At 36.0% G+C, this 21351-nt stretch overlaps 1 protein-coding gene across 3 annotated transcripts in view; it reads left to right on the top strand.

Annotated features, from left to right (window-relative positions):
• REV3L (REV3 like, DNA directed polymerase zeta catalytic subunit) overlaps positions 1-21351 on the top strand; it is a 200899-nt gene that overhangs the window by 109968 nt on the left and 69580 nt on the right. For all 3 annotated transcript variants that reach the window (XM_047762811.1, XM_047762819.1, XM_047762829.1), the window contains exons 13-19: positions 2-4166; positions 8403-9316; positions 11291-11373; positions 12760-12882; positions 17670-17862; positions 19299-19410; positions 20894-21009. In XM_047762811.1, the coding sequence (XP_047618767.1) occupies positions 2-4166; positions 8403-9316; positions 11291-11373; positions 12760-12882; positions 17670-17862; positions 19299-19410; positions 20894-21009 (5706 nt within the window). The remainder of the gene's footprint in view (position 1; positions 4167-8402; positions 9317-11290; positions 11374-12759; positions 12883-17669; positions 17863-19298; positions 19411-20893; positions 21010-21351) is intronic.

Raw genomic sequence — 21351 nt, 5'->3', positions numbered from 1 at the left:
GACAATCCACTGAACAACGAAAATTCTAGAACCCACTCTTCTGTGATTGCAACAAGCAAGCTGTCAGTAAAACCTTCCATCTTTCACAAAGATGCTGCTACATTAGAACCCCCATCTTCCGCCAAAATTACCTTTCAGTGTAAACACACAAGTGCCCTTTCTTCCCATGTTTTGAACAAGGAAGATTTAATTGAAGACCTTTCACAGCCAAACAACCTGGAAAAAAGTCTAGATCATTCAGTTGCTTCTTTTACAAATGAAAGCACTTACTCTATGAAGTACCCTGGATCTTTAAGCAGTAATGTCCATTCAGAAAACTCTCATAAAGAGAATAGCAAGAAAGACATCCCCCCAGTATCTTCCTGTGAAAGTAGTATTTTTGATTATGAAGAAGATATTCCATCTGTTACGAGACAAGTACCAAGTAGAAAGTATACAAACATCAGAAAAATTGATAAGGACGCCCCTTTTATACATATGAACCGTCACACTAATGAAAGTACATTGGGCAAAAATTCTTTCAACTTTTCTGACTTAAATCATTCAAAAAGTAAATTATCCTCTGAAGGAAATGAAAAAGGAAACAGCACAGCTCTGAATAGTTTATTCCCTTCATCATTAACTGAAAATTGTGACTTGCTATCATGCTCAGGGGAGAGTAGAACTATGGTGCATTCTCTTGATAGCATTGCTGATGAAAATGGACTAAATAAACTTAAAATTAGATATGAAGAATTTCAAGAACATAAAACAGAAAAACCAAGCCTCAGTCAGCAAGCAGCACATTATATGTTTTTTCCCAGTGTTGTTCTTTCCAATTGTCTAAGTAGGCCACAAAAACTCTCTCCTGTCACATATAAACTACAACCTGGCAATAAACAGTCCCGATTAAAAATGAATAAAAAGAAGCTTGTAGGTCATCAAGAGACTTGTACCAAAACTACTGAGGCTGGACCCTCAAAAGATAATTGTATACAAAATAATCCTTGTAATAGTAATCCTGGGAAGGATAATGTATTGGCTAGTGATTTAATTAAGGTCACCCGTGGAGCTTTTGAAAATAAAACATCTGCAGACAGTTTTGTGGACTGTCACTTTGGAGATGGAACCTTAGAAACTGAGCAGTCCTTTGGATTGTATGGAAATAAATACACACTTAGAGCCAAACGCAAGGTAAATTATGAGAATGAAGATAGTGAGTCAAGTTTTATAACACACAACTCAAAAATTAGCCTACCTCATCCCATGGAAATTGGTGAAAGTTTAGATGGAACTCTCAAATCTCGAAAACGCAGAAAAATGTCTAAAAAGCTGCCCCCTGTCATCATAAAGTATATTATCATTAATAGATTTAGAGGGAGGAAAAATATGCTCGTGAAGCTAGGAAAAATAGACTCTAAAGAAAAACAAGTAATATTAACAGAGGAAAAAATGGAACTGTATAAAAAGCTTGCACCTTTGAAGGATTTTTGGCCAAAAGTTCCTGACTCCCCTGCAACCAAATATCCCATTTATCCACTAACACCAAAGAAAAGTCACAGAAGAAAATCAAAACATAAGTCTGCAAAGAAAAAAACTGGTAAGCAACAAAGGACAAATAGTGAAAATATTAAAAGAACTTTGTCTTTCAGGAAAAAACGGTCACATGCTATTCTTTCTCCTCCCTTACCATCTTATAATGCTGAAACCGAAGACTGTGATTTAAATTATAGTGATGTCATGTCTAAGCTAGGTTTTCTTTCTGAGAGAAGCACAAGTCCCATAAATTCTTCTCCACCTCGCTGCTGGTCTCCCACAGATCCAAGAGCTGAGGAAATTATGGCTGCTGCTGATAAAGAAGCAATGCTTTTTAAGGGTCCTAATGCATATATTGGCAAGACTCTTAACTCCCGTACAGGGAAAAATAGTCGAGCAAGAGTACAGGTTAAGAAATCAAAAACAAAGCTTGTTAATCCCTCTGTGGTTACTAAGAAAAGGAACAAACGAAATCAGACAAATAAACCAGTAGATGATGGAAAAAAGAAACCAAGAGCAAAACAGAAACAAAAAGCAAATGAGAAAGGTATATCAAGAAAGCACATAACACTAAAAGATGAAAAACTAAAATCTCAAGCTGGTGCCGAAGTTAAGTTTATGCTGAAACAGAATGTATCTGAGACTGCAAATAGTTCTGGAGGCTCTCAACTACTTTTTAAACAGAAAGATGTGTCACTAATGGGCTCTGCTATAGATCGTCCCCATTCTACTCTCCCTACTGGAATTCACGGACAGCAGAATTTACCTGGCTGCTTTTCTTCTTTCCTAGAAAGCAAGAAGCCTGTAGATTTGCAAGCATTCCCTAGTTCACGAGATGATGTGCATTCATCAGTTGTTTGTAGTTCTTTGGGACCTGGTATCTCAAAAATTAATGTTCAGCGGTCTCATAATCAAAATGCTATGTTTACTCTAAAAGAATCAACCCTGATTCAAAAAAATATATTTGACCTTTCAAACCATTTGTCTCAGGTAGCACAGAATACACAGATGTCTTCTGGTATAATGTCTCCAAAGATAGAAGAGAATGCAAATATACAAAAAAACTATTTGTCATCTCTTGGAAAGTTAAATGAATATCGTAATTCCCTAGAATCAAAGGCAGACCAGATGTATGCCCCTAATTTTCTGCACTGCAAAGACAGTCAGCAGCAGCAGGTTGTGTGCGTGGCAGAGCAGTCAAAGCACAGTGAAACTTGTTCTCCAGGGAATGCTGCCTCAGAGGAAAGTCAGATACCTAACAATTGCTTTGTAACTTCCCTGAGAAGCCCAATCAAACAAATAGCATGGGAGCAAAAACAAAGAGGCTTTATTTTAGATATGTCAAATTTTAAACCTGAAAGGATAAAGCAAAGATCATTATCAGAAGCAATTTCACAAACCAAAGCACTTTCTCAGTGTAGAAATCGAAATATGTCAACACCTTCAGCATTTGGTGAAGGACAGTCTGGACTGGCAGTTCTAAAAGAATTGTTACAGAAAAGACAGCAGAAAGCACAAAATGCAAATAGTATGCAAGACCCATTGTCTAATAAACAGCAACCAAGCAAAAATACTTCTGGTTCCCTTGAGCATAACAAATCAATTAAACGAACACGATCTGTAACATCTCCAAGAAAACCTCGAACTCCCAGAAGTACAAAACCTAAAGAAAAAATTCCCAAACTTCATAAAGTAGACTCTTTAAATTTACAAAACTCTGGCCAGTTGGATAACTCCCTATCAGATGATAGTCCCATCTTTTTTTCAGATCCAGGTTTTGAAAGTTGTTATTCACTTGAAGATAGCTTGTCTCCTGAACATAATTATAATTTTGATATTAATACAATAGGTCAAACTGGATTTTGTAGCTTTTATTCTGGAAGTCAGTTTGTCCCAGCTGATCAGAATTTGCCTCAGAAGTTCCTAAGTGATGCAGTTCAGGATCTTTTCCCAGGACAAACTATAGAAAAAACTGAGTTTTTAAACCATGATAACCAGAAATGTGATGAAAACAAACATCATGCTTCAGACTCAGCCTCATGGATTAGATCTGGAACTCTAAGTCCTGAACTATTTGAGAAATCATCCATAGATAGCAATGAGAATCATCACCACAACCAGTGGAAAAATAGCTTTCATCCTCTAACAACTCGCTCCAATTCAATAAAGGAATCTTTCTGTGTGCAGCAGTCAGAGGACTGTCTAAATGAAAAATCCAGATTGAATAGGAATTCAGTAAGCAAAGAAGTGTTTCTTAGCCTCTCACAGCCGGGCAGTTCAGACTGGATTCCAGGTCATACCAGAAAAGAAATGGGACAGTCTCTCGATGCAGTCAATACCTCTTTTACTACAATACTGTCCTCTCCTGATGGTGAACTTGTAGATGCAGCTTCTGAAGATTTAGAATTGTATGTTTCAAGAAACAATGATATGTTGACACCAACTCCTGATAGTTCACCAAGGTCTACCAGCTCTCCCTCACAATCTAAAAATGGCAGTTTCACCCCTCGAACTGCTCACATTCTGAAACCACTTATGTCCCCACCAAGTAGGGAAGAAATTATGGCAACTTTGTTGGATCATGACCTTTCAGAAACTATTTACCAGGAACCATTTTGCAGTAATCCTTCTGATGTACCAGCAAAGCCCAGGTAATCAGAATTATATTTTCCCCTTGGGTCACTCTGAATGATAATATATGTAACAACATTTAGTACCTGACTACTACTTTTTTTGCTGTGATACTGTATTTGTAAGTATATCATTGGTAGTACAATTTATAATTATGGACATATTAAGAAAATTCACAAACTAGCTGGATGGTTGCACCTAGAGAAATTTATTTAAGTTGAGGAGTGTTGGTCTTGGATCTACTATTATTTTGCATTGTGTCAACATGAAGGATTAGAGATGCAGAGGCTCACTCTAACATGATGCCAAATTAAGAAGTATGTCACAATACTTTAAAAGGATTATAATTTTAAAGACGGTATTTATTTCTAAAATGGTAAACTTTCATAGTCTATCAAAATAACTTTATTTTTTGAGTATTTAAAAACGAGTATACATGTTTTTAGATACTTTCGTGATACATTTCTAAGTGAAGATTTTAAGTTGTTTCTAATACTTTTCATGTTGCCAAGATCTTCAATCATATTGTTAATATTGGTAGTTTGAACAGTTATTAGGAGTGCTAGGTGGACTTTACTTCCCCTTATCTCTTCTTTCTTTTAAGGATCTTTTCAGACTGTGATAAACAGACCAATACACACACACATACACATGGCCAGTAGCAAAATGCAAAGGAATCACAGTACTGGCTTATTTATAAACCAGTAGTTAAGTAGGTATCCTGTCCTGCCTGCATTATCAGAACATATCTGATAGCTAATTTGGGGAACATAGCTTAATCTTAGAAGTTTAAGCCACGGTCCTGCCCCTGTGTCTTTGATCATATTTACCTGATCAGTTGCAAAGAGAGGCAGTTCATGTCAGCCATCCAGTCAGAGAATAGCTAGGACTGCTGAGGCAGATTCTGCTTAGTCTAAATGATGGAATGAAATATGAAGAGCCAACTAAGGCAAGAGGTCATACTGCATGTATGCACTGGCCTTGAGCAGCACCATGTTCCTGAGTCTAATCAAAAAGATGAGGAGCTCTCACTGTTTCTCAGAGGGTTAAGAACCCTTCATAGTGTCTGTGAGGATGTGGGTTTGATCCCTGGCCTCAGTCAGTGGATTAAGGATCTGGCCTTGCCGCAAGCTGCAGCATAGATCACAAATGCAACTTGGATCTGGCGTTGCTATGGCTGTGATGTAGGCTGGTAGCTGCAGCTCTGATTAGACCCCAAGGAACTGCCATATGTCACAGGTGTGGCCGTAAAAAAAGAAGTCAGTAAATGGCAGGCGTTTACCCAGCAGATTAGCAATAATTTCTATAGGAGTCAATTTAAGAAAGGAGTGAGAAAAAGTGATTAGAAATATAGAGTAGAAGGAATTCCCTCCTTTAAGTCTTTGAAGTGAAGGCAGAAAACCACCTCCTTACCCCCGCACTTCCTAACACACATTTTTGCTCTTCTATTTTGCTTAGTATCCACATGGGCCTTTTAGCATGAATGAAATTCTTTATTTCACTGCTGGAATATATGAATGTCTGTTTCTTAGACATTAGTTTCCATTATTTTAGAGGCTTTGTCTTTATCAGTAGTGATTATGGTATATTTTTTTCATCAATCTATATTTTCTTCCTTAGCCTTACACATCTTTTTAATTAACTTATGTACTAGTCATTTACTCTGTATTGCTGTTAGTTGCTGTCCAACTTTGACTCTTGTTTTAATGATTATAAGCTGAAATAAAAGGATAATAATCATTATATTTGAAAAACAATTTTTATTAAAAAACTTATGTATTCGCTCTAGAATATATAGGAAGTATAAAAGAAGAAATAAAAATTATACCATTTCTCTAACTAGTGACAACTACTATTAACATTTTAATGTTTTCTTACCTTTTTAATGTAGTTTTTATTGTTTTATGAAATGTGATCTTACTGTAGCCACAATATTGTGTTGAAGTTGATACCCTTAACATAATGTAAACATTTTCTATATTTATGAGTTTCTTGAGACATTGTTTTAATGGCTGCATAATAGTTTATCATGTGAATGTTACTGAATAGAAAAAGGTGTTCTGTTTTGCCACTGTAAATAATTATATGATTAGTATCTTTTTCATAAAGTATTTCTTATGTTTTGGAGTTTCTTCCTTGTAGCTCTCGAAGTAGGATTACTAAAAAATTTAGAGATCTTGGTATACGTTATAACATGAGTTGTAGCAATTAACATGCTGCTGACATTATTCAAAAAAGCTGAATTTATCCCACCTCAGCAGTTTTTGTTATTTTTTACTTCATTATGATCTCTGTATTATTAATATTAGTCATGTAACATGTACACATTTCCTTCAATAGCAGTAACTCTGCTTCTAATTTTTCATAAATCTGCAAAGCAGGTGTGGGGAAGGTGCTAGATCCTGATTATGGCATTAACTAGAAGGAACCAAAATCTTTCCATGTAAAGGGGAAAGGGAAATACAGTAACTTGAAAAAATAAAAATCATTAAGAAAGAAAGACAGACAGTAACTCTAGTGCTCCTCCTTCAGCTCCAATGAGAAAACAAGAATTCAGTTCCTTGAGTTTTATCTAGAGAATGACCAGGTCATTTGGGTAGTCATGTCCTACGAGAAGTAACTGAGGAACTAAGAACTAAGAGCTATCTTAATATCCATGAGAGATATAACGTGAGGAAGAAAAAATAGACTTATTTTGGAGTTCCTGTCCTGGCTCAGCAGAAGCAAATCTGACTAGCATCCATGAGGATGCTGTTTCGATCCCTTGCCTCGCTCAGTGGGTTAAGGATCCGGCGTTGCCGTGAGCTGTGGTGTAGGTTGCAGGCACAGCTCGGATCTGGCGTTGCTGGTGCTGTGGTGCAGGCCAGCGGCTACAGCTCCGATTCAATCCCTAGCCTGGGAACCTCCATATGCTGTGGGTGTGGCCCTGAAAAAAAGACAAAAAAAGGACTTAGTTTATGTTGCTACAGGAGACAAAAATAGTACCAATGGAAGTATGTTAGATGTTTAGCTTAACATTTATAATAACTACTGGTAACTAAGCCAAGTTACCTTTTAATTAGTGATTCCTCACATATACATACATTAGTAGCACTTAAGCTGCGTGGGCCCTGCCAGCTCCTAAATTCTTACATTGTTGTTAAACCTTGTCGTGTAAAGAGGAGAAAGAATTATGGTAATTTACCTCAGTTGTGTGTAATTTTTTTAATGTTTGAGGGAATCTGGCAAAGTACAAAGATTTATTTGAACTGACTGGCTTTGCTAAACCTGTGTATAGAGTCTAGAAAATGTAGAGGCTGTAAAATCTAGAGATACAGTCTTTGATGATAAATTCTTTCATTGTTTTTATTCATAAGTGGTGACATAGCAAGTTATTTAAGATGGGTAGAGGAGGAGTTCCCATTGTGGCTCAGTGAGTTAAGAACCCGACCCAGTGTCCTTCAGGATGCATATTCAATCCCTGGCCTCACTCAGTGGGTTAAGGATCTGACATTACTGCAAGCTGCGGCATAGGTTGCAGATGCAGATCTGGCATTGCCATGTCAGTGGGCAGCTGCAGCTCCAATTTTTTGTTTGTTTGTTGGTTGGTTTTTTTTTTTTGTCTTTCCGCCTTTTTCTGGGGCTGCTCCCACAGCATATGGAGGTTCCCAGGCTAGGGGCTGAATCGGCGCTGTAGCCGCCATACTGGCCTACATCAGAGCCACCAACGCGGGATCCAAGCCACGTCTGTGACCTACACCACAGCTCACAGCAACGCCGGATCCTTAACCCACTGAGCAAGGCCAGGAATTGAATCCGCAACCTCATGGTTCCTAGTCGTATTCATTAACCACTGCGCCACGACAAGAAATCTTGCAGCTCCAATTTGACCCCTGTTTTGCCACAGGTGTGGCCCTAAAAGAAAAAAAAAAGATGTGTAGAGAAAGGAAATCTGGTGAATTTATGCCACCTCCTCAAAGAAAAGGCTTCATGCAGCACTTAAAACAAAAAAAGCACCCTTCCTTTCCTTGTATTGATGATACCTTAAAGAGGAAATTAATTTAGTACTCATCTACCTGTGAGGAAAAGCATATTGAAACTAAAATGTACCTTCGTAAAATATGTGTGGTCAGAGGAGGGTGTGGAAAAGAAAGAAAGAGATGGGCAGTTTTAAGACTCTAAAAGGAACTTTGAAAACTCTCTAGGTTGGAGAGCTAAATATTTTGGTAATTGCTCTTTTCAGACAAAACAATTGTTGTAAAATATGTTGTTTATAGGGAGATTGGTGGACGGCTTCTCATGGTAGAAACTCGACTTGCAAATGATCTGGCTGAGTTTGAGGGAGACTTTTCCTTGGAAGGACTTCGTCTATGGAAAACAGCATTCTCAGCAATGACTCAGAATCCAAGACCTGGGTCACCACCTCGCAATGGCCAAGCAGTTGTCAGTAAAGGGTCAAGTAATAGCCATAAAATGATTGAAGATAAAAAAATTGTGATTATGCCTTGCAAATGTGCCCCAAGTCGACAACTGGTTCAAGCATGGCTTCAAGCCAAAGAAGAATACGAACGTTCCAGGAAACTGTCTAAAACAGAGCCAACTGGAGTTGTAAAATCTGCTGAGAACTTCAGCGCCTCAGTTAATCCAGATGACAAACCTGTAGTGCCTCCAAAAATGAGTACAACTGAACGTATACTCCCCACCACAGCACATACCAAGGAAGATGTTGATAATTCTCAGATTGGTTTGCAAGCACCAACCACAGAATGCAGTCGAACTGCAAGTGGAAGTCAGCCGCTGCCACCAGTTGCTTCTGCAGATGATGCTGAGAATGATGAGGATGAGGATGATGACTATTACATTAGTTATAGCTCCCCTGATTCTCCAGTAATTCCCCCTTGGCAACGGGCAACATCCCCAGATTCCAAAACATTAAATGGAGATGACAGACCCTCATCACCATTAGACGAACTACATTCCCTAACCATTGAGAACTTCTTAAAGCCCGTAAAAGACAGTATACAGAAAAGCCCCTGCAGTGAGCTTCAGGAGCCTCTAGTGATATCTCCAATTAATGTTAGGACAAGAACCGAGATATGTGAATCACTTTGCCTTCATAGTACACCAATCATACGAAGAAAACTTCTGGAAAGGCTTCCCGAGGCAACTGGCCTTAGCCCTTTGTCAGCAGGTAAGTTAACAAACAACAGAAAGTCTCTGTAAAGCTCTTTGAATATTAGAAATGAAGACAGCATTAGACTATGTAATGAAAATCAGAGCTTTTTACTTTTATTGTTTTGGGGGTTTTTTGGCAGGGGGCGGGGGGGGGGGGCACACCCATGGTGTATGGAAGTTCCCAGGCTAGGGGTCTAATTGGAGCTGTAGCTGCTGGCCTACACCACAGCCGTGCCAGATCTGAGCCACATCTGCGACCTACACCACAGCTCATGATGAAGCTGGATCCTTAACCCACTGAGAGAGGCCAGGGATTGAACCCATGTCCTCATGGATACTAGTCGGGTTCATTACCACTGAGCCATAGCAGGAACTCCCAGAGCTTTTTAATTGATATTTTAGGTCTTCTAATGAGAGATTATTGTTACTTTATCATTTCTTAGAAAGACGTTATCACATGGAAACCCTTTTATCTTTCTTACATCTGCTTCCTTCCTATTTTCTTGCCTTCTGGGTAAAATATAGGAGCCCTGTTAGAAACGTTACCTTCTTGACCTGGTTTTTCACTGGCTTTGATACATACCCAAATCTCTCCCATGCTTTAAAATAGAAGGAAAGCTAAACACCTGCCTTGACCTTACATCTGCCAATTTCTTTTCTTTTTCCCTCTCTTGTAAAGCCAAATCTCTGAAAAGATTTCTCCAATTTGACAGTTCTGTTTCTTTCCCTTCTACTCATTTCTCAACCCACTCCCAACTGGATTCTGCCCCATCATTCCACCAGTCTGGCTCTTACAAAGATTCTCTATAACCTTCATGTAGCCAGTCTTCCTATCACATGCCCTTTAAGCAACCTTTGGCTTGTTTACACCTTCTTTCTTGGAGCGTCTCCTCTTGGCTGTCCCTCTATTCCTTTCTTCCTACTTGCTTTGCTTTGAAACTTACTTCACATTCTCAGTTATCATCTGCATGTTGGAATTTATTAAGGCTTAGCCCTAAGCTGTCTTTATATTCTGTCTGAGTGACCTAATTCCTGCCAACATGATCACTATAGATAACTCACAAATTTAAATTTCCAGTTCAAAACTCTTCTTTAATCTCTAGAACGTTATATCCAGCTGCCTGTGGCATTTCTTCTTGAATGCTCAAAGGCATCACAACATCAGTATTTTTTAAACTCAGTTTTTGATCTCAGTGCATTCATCACCAGCCACCCAACACACCTCACTCACACTCATACAGGCCCATACATTGAAAACCATTGGTCCTTTTTCAGTTTTCTTTATTTCAGTGAATAGTACCACCATGTCTCTGTCATTGAGTTACATGGGTCAGAAAGATGGGATTTGTTTATGATACTCACCTGATTCCCTCATGGCCTATCTTGTGGTTTCCACACTTCATTGTTTTCTAAATTACCCAAATCTCTCTATCTCTGCCCTGTCAGGCCTTCATCATCTCTCACCTGGGCTTCTACCCTAGTCTTCTTATTCACCCTTAGCAATTGCCAGGTTTTTTGCTCAGTAATCAGGGAAAATCACCACTGTTCCTAGTTAATTCCTACTCTTTCTTCTGACTTTAATTCAAAAAAGCCTTCCTAATCGCTCTGACTGGATAAAAATTCCCAATTATATCCCCCTTTGTTGTACGTTATATGAATGTCTGATTCTCTCTCTAGACCTCCTGAGGGTAGAGACTATATCTTTTCCTCATCCTTATAAATAATTAAATAATTCCCTAGGATAATAACTGAGGTATAAAACTCAACAATTAAAATCCATGTTTTTATTTAATAATACAAATTAAAAAAATTTTTTTAGTATGGGGGTCAGAGGTTTGAATTAGTTTCATTTTTAAGTTATGAAGTCTTTGGGGGGAATTTATAGGACAGTACTCATAAATGGCGTCTAAGAGTTTATAGAAATTACAAAAAAAACCACAGAAGCAGACAATTTTGATATACATGTTAAATATAAAATTTCTTTCCACAGAACCAAAAACCCAGAAATTAAGTCATAAGAAGGGAAGTCATAATACTGATGCTCTTAGAAGAGTACTCTTAACACAAGCAAAGGTAACTATGCTAAACATATTTAAAGATCAGTGGAAGATCCGCTTTTATTCTTAGATTTCAGTTAGATAATTGGTAACTTTGTGTCTCAGTTTTTTAATAAGTTTATTATATTTTTGCATCATTTTATTTACATATCTTTGAGACAACAAGAAATTGCATAGTTTTTTTTTAGTTTTTTTTTGTTGTTGTCGGGATCTAAAAGATTCTTATATGTAAATACAAATATTACAGAGAAAGTGACTATGATAGCCAAAATGTGGATTATGAGGATACAAATACATTAACTGATTACTGGCAAAATCAGAACAATCCAATGACAGCAGAGCTCAAGTAAGTGATTTTTGATCCCACCAAAAATATATCCTTTTTCTTGGTTTATTACTTTTTTCCTCAAATATAACATTGATTTTTCAGTTCATTTGACTAAGTAGCAAAGGAAAGCAACATTATTTACCTCTGAAATTCTGAAAAATCATGTGTCTTCAAATGCTAAAATTATTGTAATACTTAACTCAGAAATACATAATTATGTGAAAAAAGTATACATTTGATACGTATCCTTAGAAATATATGATAGAGATCATTTCTATATTGGCCACTTCTCATAAATATCATTAACTACATATATATTTTAGTATTTCTATTTTGAGATCACAAATATTTTTAAAACTTATTTTTAAGTTAGTATTATTAAATTATAGGCTATATATATTAAAAACAAATGTGTATACAGCAAAAATTGACAGAACATTGTAAATGAAGTATACTTTAATAAGAAAATTAAAAACAAGTGTGTGTCATAAATATAAATCAACACTTTGGCAGAAATGGTTAATGGATTTGGAAATCATAAAAAATATATTTTAAAAAATAGGTTATATTCTTTGTAACCTCTTGAAAACTATTTATGTTTTATTTTATCTTTCAGATATGTTATATTAGGGTAAAATACAGACCCACAATGTTCAAACCTTTTATAAATTTTAGCCAAACTAGTTGCAGATACATTGCTTGCCTGCCTGCTTACTTGTTTGTCATACTTTCAAGAAAGGTCAGGATAAGTTTCTGTGTGGTCACAAATGTCAACTCTCTAAAAGACTATTATTTTCAGTATTTGGGATTTATGGGGAAAAAATTAACATATGGTTTACTTACAGATCATTAAAGATATTTCTACATGTATCAGTTCTGGTATCTTGAATTATTAGTCTGAAAAAAATTCTAATAAAATACTTGTGTCTTCTTGGACTTAAAGAGATAATACTAGTTTACCATGTGTTACTAAATACATTATATTATGTAAGCAGAAATAAGTAGTCAAAAGAGAGAAAATGATTGCTCATTTATCTTTTTCTGGCTCTGTGTTTTTGTTTTTGTTTTTAATAGAATCAATTTGCAGCAACTACCCCAAAGAAAGAAACTTCTCAGATTGATGGACCATCTTTAAACAATACTTACGGTTTCAAAGTCAGCATACAAAACTTACAGGAGGCAAAAGCTTTACATGAGGTAAAACTATAGTAAGGACACATATACTTTGACTCATGTTTTATTCTGTGGTAAAAATACAGAAATTTTTTGCTGAAGGAGGAATACATTGATTTCTGTACCTATTAATCTTCATTCTGTTCTTATTATTCTTACTATTTATATATTTATATAGAACAGGAAGACTTTTTTTTTTTTTTTTTTTTTTTTTGCCGTGCCCATAGCTTACAGAAATTCCTGGTCGAGGGATCGAACCCATGCCACTGCAGGAACCTGAGCCACTGAAGTGACAACGTCAGATTCTTAACACACTGAGCCACCAGGGAACTCCTAGAGCCGAGAAACTTAAAAGTAGTCATCAGTTACTGAGACTGCTTTGTGATTTCATACTTTTCACAAATCTTATACCTGAAATTAAAGAAGATGCTAAATTAGAAAAGATTTTTTTAGGAGTTCCTGTTGTGGCTCAGTGGAAACTAATCTGATTAGTATCCATGAGGACACAGGTTTGATCCCTGTCCTCACTCAGTGGGTTAGGGATCCGGCATTGCACTCAGCTTGCATCTGGCATTGCTGTGGCTGTGGCGTAGGCCAGCAGCTATAGCTCTGATTCAACCCCTAGCCTGGGAACCTCCATATGTTGAGGGTATGGCCCTAAAATACAAAGAAGAAAAGATTTTTTTTAGCCATTAGAAACTGTGTATTACTCTGGGATTGTTGTATTATGATGTTATAACATTTCAGATGTGATATCTACTTGTATTTTCTCTTTGGTTGGCTCAGTGGATTAGTGCTTGTTACAATTCATTTGTTCACATAATCTATGACCCAGTTACCTTCACAACACAGACCATATGCAAAGAATAGGAAGCTGTCTTGAAAAAAAATATTTGTCGCAGGATAGACGAGAATATATCTGAATGGTTCACTGTAAATTTATATGTACTGAAGAAAACACAACTTAAGACATACCTGACTGACAGTGAGGTGGAAATTAGAATATATTTTTGTAGTTTACACTTGTGCTGTCAGTATGGTAGCCACTAGCAACGTGGCTATTGAGAATTTTAGATTTGGCTTATACATGTAGGAATGGAACTTGAAATTTCATTTAATTTTAACTAAAAGTTTTATTTCCATAAAAACTTTTGCAACCTCATTGAGATGTGTTACAAATATAAAATGCATACTGATTTCAAAGACTTAATAGGAAAAAAGTATGTGAAATATCTCATTAGTAATTTTTTACACTGATTACATATTGAAAGGGTAGTTTTAGATGTATTGGATTAAAAGAAGATATTTTAAAATCAATTTAGCTTGTTTTTACCTCTTTTAAATGTGACTACTAGAAAATTTTAAATTACATGACTTTCATGATATTTCTTTCAGTCAATGCTAGCTTTAAACAGTTGTTTTATGTCTTGGCCTTTATAGCAGAGAATTTGATTTTGGGGGTGGTGGTGGTTTTTTGGGTTTTTTTGGTCTCTTGAAGCCAACAACCAATAGTTAAGTTCTATCTTGAACTGTTCTAAGGATTGGATGAATAGACTAAGAGAAAAATTTAAATATTGTCCTCATTTTTTGCCCTAAATTTGAACTAAGAATTGTACTTTTTTAGAATTAGTTTGGAACATAATCTAACTCCCTAATTGTTTGTGTATTGTTTCATTCACCAGCAGTTGTTTAGTTCCTGTTTGATACCTGGCCCTGTAATGTCCTCTGAAGCCCAGATAAATCAAGTAATAAGCTTAGGAATGTATATCTAATCACACCTGAAATTCAAAAATTAAAATACTTTGTTAAAAAATATTTATTAAAGTAAATTTGATAGACATTAACAAAATGACTTGTATTGATTTTTTTCTGTTATTATTTGAAAAACATATTTTTTTATTACTTATTCTACAGAAATTAATTTATTCTACAAAACCCTATTTCAGAATCCTGGGCCGCCTTCAAAATCACTCTAGAGCTCTGGCAAGTTGCTCATAGCTTCCCAACACATGTGTTCTTCATCTCAAGGCACACTCCAAATAGCCACCTGGTGGTCAAATAGAGAATGAACAACAACAACAAAAATCTACTCTCCTTTTTTTCTAGAACTTGTGCTCATAGCATTTTTTCTTCTGTTTCTCGTTACCCTGGGCTAATCTCTCTTTTCATGTATAAATATACACACTGCAGCAGAGGTTTGCAGTCCTTGCCCCTCTCTCTTACCCACCTTTTTACTGATCACACTCAATAAATCTCTCTCTCCATCTCTTCATTCCGTATGTTGGCTTCAAAAAAAAAAAAAAACGCCCCTAAGAACGATAATTTTTTTGGCTTTTTTGGGGTTTTTTTTTGCTTTTTAGGGCTGTACCCACAACATATGAAGTTCCCAGACTAGGGGTTGAATTTGGAGCTGCAGCTGCTGGCGTACACTGCAGCCACAGCAACGCTGGATCCTTAACCCACTGAATAGTGCCAGGGATCAAACCCACATCCTCATGGATATTAGTCAGGTTCATTTCTGCTGAGCCACAATGGGAACTTCCAGTAATGTATCTTATATCAAAGATTAAAAAGACAAAATTTGAATGTGAAATTTGGCCTAGTATATAAGTAAATCAACCTCCAGGACTCTTGACCTGAAGCTGTCTTCAATCTTCATGGTCTTTCCACATATTCATTCTCTTCTAATTAAACAGTTTTGTTTTATTTGGAGTTAGGGAGAGATTTTCTATTTTACAATTTTATATATGCTTATTATTCAAAAAAAAATCCTGAAGAGTATATATTTGAAAGTTCTTTCCCTTAGCTCCTCATTTTACTTGGTTTGATTTTTTGTTTAACTTTAGTTTTTTTAAAAAATAGAAACAGCAATATATATTTCTTGAGGAAAGTGGTAGGATTTTAGAAATTTGTTTTATTTTATATGCCTTATACATGCATAATTAATGTTCTTTCTATTTTAAAAAAGTACTTGTAACATATTCACTAATGAATGCATGTACGATTACATGTACATGATAAAAAAAATTTTCAAATCAAGACAAAAAGAATTGCAATGAAAAGTAAGCTTCTTTTCCACCTCAGACTAGGCAGTCCCTGTCCCCAAAAGCAATAAACAGTTTTATGTTTTTTTGTCTCATTGCAGACATTTTCTATGCATGTGCTTAACAGTTTTTACACACATGGAAGCATACTACACTATTCCATTATCAATGTTTTATGGTGACCTTTCCAACATATTAGGACATACAGATCTGGCTCATTCTTTTGAAAATTTTGAAGGTTATAGAGTATTTTATTCTATGTAACCTTTACGGATGTCGCATAATTTATATAACCAGTCCCCAGCTGATGGACACATAGGTTTTTAGTCTTGTATAATTTATTAAAAAACTGGAACTATTATCGTCTTTAGTGAACATCTTTGTGCATATGTTTTGGCTACGAATATGAATATATCTACAGGATATATTTTCAAGAGTAGAACTTCTAGATGAAAGCATATGTCTCTTTTAATTGAAGTATAGTTATGTTTAGGTGTACAACATAGTAATTCAGTATTTTTATAGATGATACTTCATTTAAAGTTATGAAATAATGGCTCCATTTCTCTCTGCTATACTATATGTCCTTGTTGCTAATTTATTTTATACATAGTAGTTTGTATCTCTTAACCCCCGCCCCTGTCTTGCCCCTCCCCCCTTCCTTTTCCCCACTGGTAACTACTAGTTTTTACATTTTGGTAGGTATTTCTAAGTTGTCCTCCAGAGATAGGTACTAAGTTCTACCCTCACTAGTGAGTGCCTTGCATTTATGTTTCAACAGATAGTGTGCAAGGTAAATACAAAATAGAAATCCTGTTTTAAATTTACATGCTCTGAGTATTTACCAATATTGTAACAGTAGTCTACTAATTTCCATTGCCACATATATGACATGACTGCTATAGTGATGACTGTAATTCCAGAGAGAAAATGTGCATGGGCAAAAAACTGGCTTTTGTGTGGTTTATGCCATACAATTCTTATGATTTTTTTCAGAAAAAAATTGTAATTAGAAGTCTGCCTTGTACACACTAAAGTCTAAATTTAAGTAGCCCTCAGAGAATTAATAGATGGGAGCTTCAAGCTGAAAAATAGCTCTTTTGAGTTTAAACTGTAGGTAAAACTATAGTTAACTGGGTACAAAGTAAAAAGTAACAGACTTTGGTTTGAATGTCCAACCACTTGGATATTCTCTTTCTCAAACAGAAACTGAGAAAATCAAGAGGCACTGCATGTACTTTAGACAAATAGTTTTATTTTATTTTATTTATTTATTTTGTCTTTTTTAGGGTTGCACCCACAGCATATGGAAATTCCCAGGCTAGGGGTCCAGTCAGATCTGTAGCTGCTGGCCTATACCACATCCACAGCAATGCCAGATCCAAGCCACGTCTGCAACGTACACCACAGCTCAAGCAGTGCTGGATCCTTCACCCACTGAGTGAGGCCAGGGATTGAACCTGCGTCCTTATGGATACTGGTTGGATTCATTAGCACTGAGCCACAACAGGTGCTCCTAGACAATAGTTTTAAGTATGTATTTTCATTAAGAAATTACAGCATAAGCATATTTTTTAAAAGAAAAATATGAACTCTTTAATCTGATTTTAGAAATAAAAATCTAGTTTTAATTTGTAGAGTGTTAAATTGTGACTTTATTTTTTCTGTAATTTTAAACATATATTTCCCTAGAGTCTTAGTGAAACATTCTTTTTCAGCATGTCTCAAAAAAGTGTTTAAAAACATAATTTTTATTTCTTTTTATAGATACAAAATCTTACTCTAATCAGTGTAGAATTACACGCTCGGACTAGACGAGACTTAGAACCAGATCCTGAATTTGACCCAATCTGTGCTCTCTTCTACTGCATCTCATCTGACACTCCACTACCAGATACAGACAAAACAGAACTCACGGGTGTAATAGTGATTGATAAAGACAAGACTTTGTCTAGTCAAGGTAATGTGCATTTTTATTAATTTTATACCTGCCTACTCTAGGATGAACCTCTTAATGGGACAGTTTCTGTGCTGGAGATCTAAACCAAACAAACATAATGAACTCCTTTCTAAAACGTTTGCTGAGCTGTGAGTAGGAAGTATTGTGTGTAGCTTTGTTCTCAATTCATTATTTTTTCTTGAGTTATAATTAGAAGCAAAACAATATAAAGAGCTTATTAATAAAATTTCCAATTAGCATATCTAATTTGACCTGAATATTATTTTATAAAATATTTATTGTTAATACTGATGATTGTGTTTCTCTAAGATGAGTGGACAATCTTCCTTATATATACATGCTGGTATTTTTCTGCTAATATAAAATTTTTTTACTTTAAGAAGTTAAGGAGTTCCCGTCGTGGCGTAGTGGTTAACGAATCCGACTAGGAACCATGAGGTTGCGGGTTCGGTCCCTGCCCTTGCTCAGTGGGTTAAGGATCCGGCGTTGCCGTGAGCTGTGGTGTAGGTTGCAGATGCAGCTGGGATCCCGCGTTGCTGTGGCTCTGGCGTAGGCCAGGGGCTACAGCTCTGATTCGACCCCTAGCCGGGGAACCTCCATATGCCACGGGAGCAGCCCAAAGAAATAGCAAAAAAAAAGCCAAAAAAAAAAAGAAGTTAAGTTACTACTATAATAGTTTTTAAGAGATTTAAGATGTATTCTAATTTTATTGGTATCTCTTCTTAAATACTTTTGGTTCAGAGGTTCTTTATATGGTATAACGCAATAAGACACTTCATAAAATACCAAGTATACCTCTGCAGTTTTAAATGGTAATATGTGAATTCAGTCAGTTGAACAGGAAGTTTTAACATAGAACAAAACCATATAGAAATTTGCAGTTTAATCAGTGGAGTACTTGAGCTGGCTTGTACCAACTAATGAGCAAATTGCTAAATTTTCATGGATTTTTTTTAAACTAGCTGGTGTCACGTTAGTAGTTTGAAATTAGCCATGGCAGGACGTTTTCACATCTTGGAAGCAGGCAAACAAGGAAGCAGGCAAACAATACAAATCAGGGCTTTTTTTTTCCCCCCTGGAGAGGTAGCTGTAAACATTTTTCCAGCAATCCACTTATTAAAATACTCTCTACTAAGCAAGCTCTTACCATAGAAAGAAACAAAGTAATAAAATTTCTTTTGGGACACACGTTGTTATCTAGGGAATTTTGTGAATGCAGACTTTTCAGGAAAATAACTAAAAAATAAAATTTGAATTTTCAGTTGCATATTAAACTAGGAAACATTTAAGAAAACTTTCAAAAACTAAGTTAATTATATGTATTTACTTTGGGGAATGCTGTCTTAGTTTAAAATATTTTAGTAGCATAATTTCACTCAAAAATAAGGGATAATATACAATTATAAATAATAATAAATATTTTGCTTATTTCTTAGATATCAGATATCAGACTCCATTACTTATTAGATCTGGAATTACAGGACTAGAAGTTACCTATGCTGCTGATGAGAAAGCACTTTTTCAAGAAATTGCAAATATAATAAAGAGGTATTGTTTTATATTTTCTGATTTTTCCAGTTTTTGTTCAGAGTCCTTTTGTGCTGTCGCTGCCCATGATCTGTTATTATACCACAGACTTGTAGAGTTGCCATGTATCAGGAAATGGGAGTCATCCTGCACTGCAGACATTGGGTGATACTTTAGGTGTTAAGTAATATAATCTGGACAGGCTGCACATCATAATTCCAAGTGACTTTATGAGCAGTTATATAAAACCCAACTCTTTTTTTAAAATTTTTTGTGATCTTTTCACTCTGCTTTTTGTTGTTGTTGTTTTGTTTTGTTTTCTTGTCTTTTTAGGGCTGCACCTGTGGCATATGGAAGTTCCCAGGCTAGGGGTTGAATTGGAGCTGCAGCTGCCAGCCTACACCACAGCCACAGCAATGTGGGATCCGGGCTGTGACCTACACCACAGCTCACGGCAACAACAGATGCTTAACCTACTGAGAGAGGCCAGGGATTGAGCCCGTATCCTCATGGATATTAGTTGGGTTCATTACTGCTAAGCCACAATGGGAACTCCTCACTCTGCTTTTTGACCTTTTAAAATAATAGTACAATAATGAGAGTAATTTGGAGCTTCTGCTTTGATAGCATTACAGTAGTTTTTGCTCTCCAAAGCTTTTATTCTCCACTTAAGACTATAGTCAGTTCTTCTCTTGCCCACACAATTTTCCCATTGAAGTGAATCTTCATGTTTACTCTCCTTCATTTTCCCGGGTGATCTTTATGGATGTCCTAAGAGGAAGCACAAAGAGGCTCCTGGGTTGGGTGCAAATTGTCAGTTCAGTTCTACCAATGCAACTCTGTGACCACAGTGAGACATTTTTCTCCTAGTTTCTGATGTTTAGCTTTCCCACATTAATCTCACCCTTATTAATATTTCTTTCTTCCATTAAACTGCCACCTTCCTCTTTAGTTTAAAGGACAGATTTGTAATTACTGAGGCTTTATTTTTGAGGACCAAACCATTACCAAAATTAGGTGGGAAAAGGAAGACATTTTCATTTTTCTTTCTCAGAATTAAAAATGTTAAAGGACAGTAGAGGGTAGAAAAGTGACAACAAAATCACCTGTGGGATCATTTTCAAAATACAGTGTCCACCATGCCTTCATACTTGACCCTGCCCTACCCACGTTATATCAGTTATACCCTCACTCATAGACCTCACTGTTAATGCCTTCACTGGTGGAACCCCAATTTCTAGCAGTTTCTTTGCCAAGTTATATCAAGTAAATACATAATCTAAGTAAAAACTGTTTACTATAAAAGTAGCTTCACGCTAGGAATTCTGATCACCTCATCCGTTCCTGTAAGTAGCACTATCATCCCCTCCCTCCTGAAAAACACTATAAACTGTAGATTTTTACTTTTTAAATTTATATCATGAAGAAGCATGGTTAAAGGTTTAACCTTCTGGTTAAAGTTCAAATGTGTGGTCCTTGTGTAATGTTTTCATTCCTTCTTTAGGTATGATCCTGATATTTTGCTAGGATATGAGATTCAGATGCACTCCTGGGGTTACCTCTTGCAAAGGGCTGCAGCACTAAGTGTTGACTTATGCCAGATGATCTCTCGGGTGCCAGGTATGAAGCACTGTGAATGTTTTATTGTTCAACTACAGAGCAAATCACAAAATGAAGACAAGATGTTAAAAAGTATTATTGCTTTAGCATAGTTTTTAATACTAAATTATCTAAGTTCTAGGTATATCATAACTATTATAAAAATTTTTAAATCAAGAAAAGGAAATATACTATGTAGTATATTTTTTGTTTATTTTCCTTTCATTTTTCATAGATATGTATCATAAGTATTTTTTTATGTAACTTTAGTCCTACATGTATCCCATTTTTATTGTGCTTCCTTCATCCAGCATTTTAATGTAAGTGTTTTTTCTGTTTTATGAGATAAGTCTTTGTAATCAT

This window comes from Phacochoerus africanus, chromosome 2 (genome assembly GCF_016906955.1).
Source record: "Phacochoerus africanus isolate WHEZ1 chromosome 2, ROS_Pafr_v1, whole genome shotgun sequence".
Taxonomy (NCBI): Eukaryota; Metazoa; Chordata; class Mammalia; order Artiodactyla; family Suidae; genus Phacochoerus; species Phacochoerus africanus.
Note: the sequence above shows the minus strand (reverse complement) of the source record. Positions and strands in the feature narration are given on the sequence as shown.